Source organism: Sinocyclocheilus rhinocerous, unplaced genomic scaffold (genome assembly GCF_001515625.1).
Source record: "Sinocyclocheilus rhinocerous isolate Xijiao unplaced genomic scaffold, SAMN03320098_v1.1 scaffold3377, whole genome shotgun sequence".
NCBI classification, from domain to species: domain Eukaryota; kingdom Metazoa; phylum Chordata; class Actinopteri; order Cypriniformes; family Cyprinidae; genus Sinocyclocheilus; species Sinocyclocheilus rhinocerous.
The window spans coordinates 20,894-30,532 of NW_015654499.1; the positions used below are offsets into that span (position 1 = coordinate 20,894).

General features: G+C 37.4%; 1 protein-coding gene across 1 annotated transcript; it reads left to right on the top strand.

Annotated features, from left to right (window-relative positions):
- The first annotated feature begins 1,441 nt into the window (after positions 1 to 1,441).
- LOC107717197 (guanine nucleotide-binding protein G(I)/G(S)/G(O) subunit gamma-T2-like) lies at positions 1,442 to 3,419 on the top strand. The gene is made up of 3 exons (XM_016523876.1): positions 1,442 to 1,593; positions 2,710 to 2,799; positions 2,959 to 3,419. Exons 2-3 carry the CDS (start codon positions 2,716 to 2,718, stop codon positions 3,082 to 3,084), a joined length of 210 nt encoding a protein of 69 aa, XP_016379362.1. The 5' UTR covers positions 1,442 to 1,593; positions 2,710 to 2,715; the 3' UTR covers positions 3,085 to 3,419.
- Positions 3,420 to 9,639: the final 6,220 nt, after the last annotated feature.

Genomic DNA, 9,639 nt, shown 5'->3' on the forward strand with positions numbered 1-9,639 from the left:
GTGAAAATCAAGAGTGAGAGTGACATCTCTGAGTCTAATCTCTTGGATTAAGACAGTCAAGACCTTGTGATGGGATTAGTTAAGGCCAGAGGCTTGTCTTCAGGATAATGGATCACTCAGACGAGGCCTTTAATTGGCGTTGACATCACACAGATAAAAGACCAAATATAAGATCCTTGTAGGTCAAGGATTGCATTTCTCAGTCATTGTGGATTTCAGTTCATTCTGATTTTATTTGACATGTTGATTAGAATGAGCAGATTGGTGTCACTTGCCTGCCTACAGATGGACTGTGTTACGGGATAGGGGACCGAATCAAGGAGACCTCCATGTTAAGAGTCACATATTACTGGTCTGGGCCTCTGTCAAGAAAGACCAGAGGTCACTCTATTTGTGTTTCTTGCCTTGAAAATGTGATTAAAGATGAGTAGTAATGTTTTTTTTAATGTCACCATGCCAGTTATTATTAGAGATAGAGTCTACTAACAGTCTTGTTAATGTAAAATACATTTTGATGAAATATTATGAGCCATAAATATTTTTTTAAATTTTTTTAATAAATGTATTTGTTTTTAAAGAATATAGGTGTAAATTATGTATAAGCATTGTAAACATTGTACTGTCTATTGGCCACCCTGCTCCTAGAGTCATTGACAACCCCAAAGCATTCAACCATTTATTTGTTCTTCTGGAAGTGTTCTGGGTTAACAGGATAATTGACTTGGATGAATAAGATGGCTCACACATTCATTCGGTCATGTCCAGGATACCTGATTCTAGAGAAGGTCAGTGACATGTTGACCTCTAAAAATAAATACATCAACTGCAGATAGATCCTCTGTACCAACTCCAGTTTTTTTCATGGCACGTTACATAAAATTAAATCTTGTAAGAAGAACAGCCCACATGCACTCACAAATAAACCGCTCTGCCTTGATTCTGGGTGATTTGACCTCATTAATTACCATGTATTTGTTTTTAAAGAATATAGGTGTAAATTATGTATAAGCATTGTAAACATTGTACTGTCTATTGGCCACCCTGCTCCTAGAGTCATTGACAACCCCAAAGCATTCAACCATTTATTTGTTCTTCTGGAAGTGTTCTGGGTTAACAGGATAATTGACTTGGATGAATAAGATGGCTCACACATTCATTCGGTCATGTCCAGGATACCTGATTCTAGAGAAGGTCAGTGACATGTTGACCTCTAAAAATAAATACATCAACTGCAGATAGATCCTCTGTACCAACTCCAGTTTTTTTCATGGCACGTTACATAAAATTAAATCTTGTAAGAAGAACAGCCCACATGCACTCACAAATAAACCGCTCTGCCTTGATTCTGGGTGATTTGACCTCATTAATTACCAAGATGGCTTAAACTGATAAGAAATCTGGATGAAGGAAGTGTGTTTGTTGGGGATCAGTCTCCCCCCCCCCCCACCTCACGCCATCTGGAGGTGATCCTGAAGAGGTGACAGCAGCAGACCGAAGTGCTCAGTCCATCACCAGACCCCAAACCCTGTACATGGTCCCTTAAATTGCAGAGAGCGACGCATTCCCTCCATCGGCTGCCCAGCTGACCAATAGGTAAGTGAAACAAACAGCACTATAGGGGATAAATCTGTAAATGCATTATATTCATAAGTATATTTTAAGGTTTAATTATATGAATGACAATATACATGTATAATTATAAAGCCAGAAAAGGTAAGCATTTGATTACAGTGAAAGCTATGAGGAATTGTGAATATTGTATTGCTATCTTCTCAATCAAAATGAACTGCAGCAGTTGAACATCTTCTTACCCCAATGGCAGAACCATATGAGTTATCACAACTGTTAGATCATATTGGTTAGCATGTTTCTCCATAAATATGCCCATGTACAGTACATGTTTACTTTATTATGCTCATCTGGGAAACACTAGACTAAAAGATCTTGACAATATTATATCATCATTTTAGGTGACATTAACAACAGTAACCACATTTTGTAGAGTAAAATACATAAATAGTTAGGCCTTGTTCACAATACTGTAGTTATGGTAGAAAAGAGATTGCGAGCATTTATGACATACACTTGTTTATTATAATAAAATTTGATTTAATATTAGGAATTTGGCACCTCAATCAGAATTTAATGAGAGAAGACAAGTAGAGTTTTTAAATGTACAACTAAAAACCCTCAAAACAAACAATGACACCGCTAAGACAATGACTAACTTGTTGCATGACCTGTTTAAATTCTTTTGTGCTGTTATTCAGTTATCGGGGGGGGGGGACCTGTATTTACTCAGTTTAAAGTATCAAGATATCAGTCAATTTACAACTCCGGGTCAACTGATCTTTTTCATAATTAATAGTTTAGTATTACACAAATCGTGCGTTAAACCTGTTCCACTCACTTGACTTCTGAACAATAAAGCCTGTTTTTCCAGTGACACACAGCATAAGCATTTCCAATGAATTGGAATATGTCCCATGTGTCATACAGCTTTTAAAAGTGATGTGTCTTGATCTTTAAGGATACATATTGGGGCATTAAACACTGGGATGTATGCTGGGATTTATATCGCATTCCTCCCGTTACATTATGATCATTATTTTTCGTCCTTTTCTGAGGTATTTAGAAATGTGATCTTTAAAAAATGTGACTGTCACAGATTTAAAATGAACGTGACCCTGTAACTTTTAATTTGCTCAGGGCAAGATGGCGCGGGATATGTCTGATAATGACATCCTGAAAATGGAGTTGGAACAACTTCAGAAGGAGGTGAAGAACACTAGAGAGCCTGTAAGTGTCTTTGCTTGCTGATTAAATTGAAAGCCTGAAGAAGTACTTTACATCGTGCAACCCTTGCAGTTTTTTTGTTTTGTTTATTAAACATTTTGAATTTTTAATGAAGGGACCATTAGGAGGCAGAATTCTGACATATTTTCACTCTTTCCTCAGGTCTCTAAAACCGCAAAGGAGATTTGTGAATGGGTTGAGGCCCAAGCTGCAGAAGATCCTCTCATAAAAGGAGTTCCTGAAGACAAAAACCCCTTCAAGGAGAAGGGTGGATGCATAATAACTTAGCACATGTGATTTCCTGTGGCAAAATTATATGAGGATGTTTTAATTTGTGCAAATGAGAGCTGTTTAGCGGTCTGTTATCTGAACTTGAATGAGGAGTGAACACATTGTGCTTAGTTTTAGACGTCATAGAGACTGCAAGACTTGAACAAATACTTGACCTTACAGAGTCAAACACAGTCTACAGAGTCATTCTGATGATTAAGAAAGGCAGCCCTCTCGAAGCAAACTCTTTGTAAATAAAACTGGCAACTTCGGAACTGAATTACTGTAATTCCATTCTCCTTCCATCTTCAAAAGTCAAATAATTCAAATTTCAAATAAGTCAAATTAGTGTCTGCATGTGTGATCAGCATGTTGCCAACATCAGAAAAGGAAAATAAGGGACAATTGTGTTTTTTCATAGGAAAATAATAATAAGGGATATATATATATATAAAGAGAAGAGAACTTGTAGAATATGGCTGCTTGTGCTTGACACTTTATTGGTCATTTTGTGTTTCAAGAATGTGTTCCAAGGTTAAGAATATGCTAGACGTTACCTACTTAAATGTAAAATTTTTTTTTTTTTATCTAGGCCTATTTAACAACATTAACTTACAATAATGAAAGATGACTTCCCTTGTTGATCATTGATTGCTTGTTTTCTTGCATGGCTGGATGTTGAACTCATGAAAAGTAACCAAGTTGTTTGCATTCGTCAAAGCTGATTTGCTGAAGAATTGCCGCGTGGGTGTGAAGCGGGAGCGACCATCAGTAGGCAGAAGATTCTGCCTGGTCTTAAAGCCTTCCAAGAACGGCTATGTTCACAAATCAATCAATGACTTGGCCAAAAAGAATGATTAATTCTCAATTTAGAGTTTGTTTTTCGTATGGTCTAGGGTGTTCATATGGCATATGCCTGCGAACACGGTACAAACTCTATGCATTTCGTATAGCTTTCATACGGAATGCTTCTTTGATGCCTTAAGATTAAAGGGATAGTTCACCCAAAAATGAAAATTAGCCCATGATTTACTCACCCTCGGGCCATCCTAGGCATATCTGATATTCCTCTTTCAGACGAACACAATCGCAGTTATTTTAAAATTGTCCTGGCACTTCCAAGCTGCTGTGAATGGTGCCCCTGTATTTGAAACCTGAAAAACCATCCATCCATCATTAAACTACTCCACACGGCTCCAGGGTGTTAATAAAGTCCTTCTGAAGCGAAACGATGCGTTAGTGTAAGAAAAATATTGATTTTTTTAAATGAATAAACTGTAATATCCAGCTTCCGGTCGCTCAAGCGGGCGCGTTCATAACAAGGCGTTCGAGTGTATGATGTAGGTGTAGCCGATGGTGCAACGTAAGCTCCGGGGAGAGAGTGATGAACATGGAAGCCCAGAGGAGAAAGCAGAACAAAACACCCATCACGAACTAGTACTACAAAACAAAGATTCTGAGTGAAAAATGTCGGAGGATTTCGATATAAGACAAGAGGAGAATGAGTTTTCCAGCCATATTTGTTTGAACCGGAGTATACCGATCAGGAACTCCGCGAGATGGAGGAGGCTGCAGCAGCGGCGGCACAAACTACAGATGTAGTTCACGAGGTTTCCCCGTGCTGTAAACAAAACTTGGTTCTCCCGAGACTACACTTTTCTCCCCAGAGCTTAAGTTGCACCTTCCACTAAGCATTGTTGTGAACTTGAGCGACCGGAAGCTGGAGATTACAGTTTATAAATAAATAAAAAATCTATATTTTTCTTACACTAAGCATCGTTTCGCTTCAGAAGGCCTTTATTAACACCCCAGAGCCGTGTGGAGTAGTTTTATGATGGATGGATGGATGCAGTATTTTAGGCTTCAAAAATGGTCACTATTCACTGCCATTATACAGCTTGGAAGAGCCAGGACAATTTTAAATATAACTGCAATTGTGTTCGTCTGAAAGAGGATGTCAGATATGCCTAGGATGCCCTGAGGGTGAGTAGGCCTAAATCATGGGCTAATTTTCATTGTGGGGTGAACTAACCCTTTAAATACGGGATGATTCCGTATTTATTATACGGAACTGTTGTGTGATTGTCTGTGTAAATACCAATAGTAGCCTAAATAACTTGAGTGTTTTCTATTGGGTGAATGTTGTACAGTACACATTTAAAATGTGTGCTTTGCAAAATAAGGAAGAAATCACTCAGCCACCTCATTTACTTGTTGACCCCAAAGTTGGTTTATCCTCTAACTTTGTCGTTTTTAATCTTCATTTCCGACGTTTTCCTTACCTGAGTCTATTTCAAAACGACGGCCGCGTAATCAGCACATTTGTTGCAGCGTTCTTGTTGACTGTGTACAGCACTTCCCTTGCACCTGTCTCCCAGTGTTGGATATTGCTAAACAGCGGTGGAACATTGACTACCACGGGTGAGTAAAACAGTTTACACTGGTAATATTGAGACTAAGAAACTCAGATCAATAATGTAATGTAGAACAATCCGCTTTATGGCGTGTGACAGCTTTGTTGCAGTGTAATGCGTGTAGAAACAACAAGGCACCTAGATAAAATTACATTTTAATAACATTACATTAGTTTTACATGAAATGTTCCAATAGATGAGGTAAATAAATGCGATATTTAATGAAATAATAATAATAGGCTATAATGATATTGCTAATAATGATAATAATTATACATTATTTTATCAGTGATTGTTTCTCTAGTATGCTGAAAGTGTAATTTTACCTTTTTAAAAAAAGTCCGCAAACACAACACCTTGAGAACTCCGTTGTAGTATGATACTATGTCTGTTACATCGCACCTTTAGGAGGCAGCATTGCAACATAAATGGGGAGGGTATGAAACCGTAGTTAGAGCAAAAAGCACAGTTTTCCCCCCCTCATACTCTTTAAGTTACCTTGCGTCAAATGTACCAGCAATGAGCAGTCTTCTACTATGCCTAACGTGGAAATTATTTTGGCACTGTGAGTTCTGTTGTTTGATGCTGTGCGAAGCAGCCAATTGTTTATTTTTATTTTATTTGAAGCTTCTGGAAACTAGAGCTTAGTGTTTATTGTAAAGCAGTTTTTAAAATTGTTTTTAATGGAGCATTGCTCTGATTACTTACAGTTGCTTCAACACCATTATTTTGTATCATATATTTTATGTTTGACATAATTTGTATTAATAATTTGAAAAATCATAAATTAAAAAGCAACTCCTTTACATAGTGAAGGAATTGACATTGTAAACTCATAACTCTGTTATGTTTAAAAAAAGAAATAAATACAAATATTCAATCAATCCAAATTAGGAAAACTAGCTTGGGATTTGATGAAAAAAAAATCAGTAATGGTCAGGTTATATCTGTAGCGCCATCTAGAGACTAAACATCTCATCTACATCTCTAAAGTACATCCAAAAGTGTGTTCCAATCTGTTAAGTGAAATGTCTTACCATTTTTACTATATGTTAGAAACAAACCCATTTAACTAGTCAATCATTGAGAATAGTTTGCTTAGAAATAAGCAGCAGTTTGGAGAGAAAACAGCTTTTCTTGTCTGAAACCTGCCTAAACCAATTTGTCTTTGATTTGTGAGTTTATTTACCTGGGCCCCTTGGGGCCCGACACTTACTTTCACCACTGATAGTGTTATCCTTGTAAATCTTCCGGCGGGTATTTGGACAAGGCCTGGAATCAAAGGTGTGGTGCTGAGCCTGTGCTCTGGAGGACTAAGTGGACATTTCCTTGTGAGACACGTATAATATTAGCCTGAGATGCAATGAATGAAGCCTTTGTCAGAGACCAAACTCCACTCCTCTGCCTTTTGCTTCTCTCTGACTCACTCACTCTTTTTAACATACTATAATTTTCAAAGCATATCTGTATCTTTCGGATGGAGCCTTCTCTAAATTTCCTTTAGTTTAGATTTAGAAAAAACTCTCTCAGACCTTGCTTTTCTATTTCTTTCCTTCTTTTTCCATTTCGCAGCTACACATAACTTTTTATTTGGTTGTATGTTACTATGACTGAGTTCAAATGAATCACTAATGAAGTTAAAACACTTTCATGTTTGACAAATTGGCCCCAAAATACCATGACCTCGGTAGCTCAATACATGTTTTAAAGTGGAAAGAGAGTGGGAAAAACACTATGAGGGTTACAGGATGTAATTAAGCCATCTAAAATAGTCTTGAGAGCATGTTTGGCCCTCGGGTGGTTTTAATGTGTTTCCGCCCCTTTAGATCTTAGCTCAGATATGAAATTAATTATCCTTTTAATTTATCAGGGGGAATTAATTCTAACACTACACTGAAAAAAAATTTCACTCAGAAATTGCTAGTAAATTTCACTGAAACTGCAAGTAACACACTGAATTAAACATGCAATTTTGAAGTATGAAATAGTATTTTCTTGTACATAAATGTACACCAATAATCTTTAAAACTCTGAACAAATATTTTTTGCAGTGCACATATTTTTTCAGGGGAATATGAAAGTCAAAGAAAATGTGTTGGAAACTGAACACTAAACTGTTGAATTCTTCAGCATTTTCAAAACGTAGTTGAATTTCACCAGAATATTTTTTATAGTCGGTCCCTGGGTCACGGTGCTTCCAGACTTCCTGTTTTGGGGCCCGACTTACTGTGCATGCTCAGAAGGAGAGAGCAGTTGATGGTGGTGAGCATTTAGGAGTGTAGGAGGTTTCGCTGGATTGTCTGTGTGCCACGCATGTCAAACCAAATGCAATACATAATTAGCCTGTCTTTGCTGGGCAGTGCCAGGGTATCTATAGCCTATGGTGGCTTGCTGTAATTCATGCTCTTTATAGACTAAATACTGATTCAGAGGGAGGAAATCTTGCTGAGAAAAATATGAGGTTTTCAGTCGAGGCAGTGAAGCACTTTGAGATACGACAGAACCTCCAAGTTGGAAACCTACAAATGACCTCAAATACACTCTTAAAAATAAAGGTTACAAATAGGGGTTTTTGCAGCGAAGATGAAGAAGATTTTGGATTCCCCAAAGCATCTTTCAGTGAACAATTCTTGAAAGAACCACTTTTTTTATAGTGTGAAGACCATTTGAATAATCTAAAGAACCCTTTTCCATTATAAAAACCTTCTGTCCAATGGAAAGATTCTAAGGATGTTAATGGTTCTTTGTGGAACCACAGATAACAAGAAAGAAATGCTTATTTTTAAGAGTGTGCAGTATGAACCTGTGTGACCTCCTTTCTTCTGTGGAACATAAAAGAAGATGACGATTTTTTTTTCATACAAAACAAGTCGATGACATCCAGTGTTGTTTGGATCTCAACGTTCTGCAGAAAATCTTCTTGTGTTCTGCAGAAGAAAGAAAGTCAAATAAGTTTGGAATAAAAACTAGTAACTAGTAAATTAGAATAAACATTTTTGGGTGAACTATCCCTTTAAGTTTTATAAGGACGTTATGCCATCCATTGCTGCTGACAATACTGTTTAGTTACAAGGCCTCAAGAAGACATAAGTCATATCTTCCTGACTTTAAAGCTTCATGGATAACAAATATTCTTTTGTTCCTTTCTGGACTCTGTAAATGAAACAGTCCAACCAAACTGATCTAAACGCAATGCTCTATTATTGAAGGGCTTTTCTAATAACAGCCATATGTCTGTGACTCACTCTGATCAGAAGGTCTGGTTTCTTGGGTTGTTTTTGAAGAATCTGTTTCTTTTTTGTTTGAGAACACAACTTGCAGGCACTGTATAGAGAGCACAGACAGCACTGTCTGTCAGTGTTTGTCAGGTAACTTAAAATGTACTGAGTAAATCAGATTTAATATCAAAGTTACACCAAAGAAAGTATAAAGGTCAGGTATAGAAATATCTCATTAAGGTAACAACTATACATTCATTACTCTTTTTTTTTTACAGTGCAGGGTTTTGTGAAAAAAATGCGGGGAGTGTTTGTTTAGGCAGGGTTGATGGAGCAATGTTCCTTCCTTAAATAAATGCAAATTGAAGGAATTAATTCTTTCAAAAATGCTTTTATGATACAGTACTTTGATATGTTCTTAGTGTATTTCTTTGTTATTTACCATCATTTTTCTTCTGTTATACTGAAAAGAGCAGCTTCCCAAATATACCTTTTGTGTTTTGAATAATTCATATTTACAGGTTTGAAACAAGTAAATGATTACAGTTTTCATTTTTGGGTGAACTATCCCTTTAATGGAAACATCATCAAATATAACTTCAGATATAGAGGAGGGAATCAGCTCAGCTCCCACCATGCAGTTTTCAGGCCTGATTTCTGAATCTCCTCCCTCACATCAGCAGAAGGGAATGTTCTTCCCTTTCACCCAAGGACTGGCGCGTCTGAGTGTGTGTGTGTGTGTGTGTGTGTGTGTGTGTGTGTGTGAAAGAGAGAGACACGGTGAAACTGGCATGCGTCTGGGATCCTTTTCCACTCGCTCTCTCTTCTCCAGATGTGGATCTCCTGTGGCCTTTCTCGTTGGCTGATCCAGCGCTCTGACGAGACTTCCAGCTGTACAGCATCCAGGATGGACCACAGCTGTTTCCAATCTGTGTGCTTTT

Excerpts from the sequence above, each read along its gene's own strand:
- LOC107717197 (XM_016523876.1), top strand. The coding sequence starts at position 2,716 with ATGGCGCGGGATATGTCTGATAATGACATCCTGAAAATGGAGTTGGAA. Across the intron at positions 2,800-2,958 it reads TGAAGAACACTAGAGAGCCT|GTCTCTAAAACCGCAAAGGA; the intron begins GTAAGTGTCTTT and ends CTCTTTCCTCAG.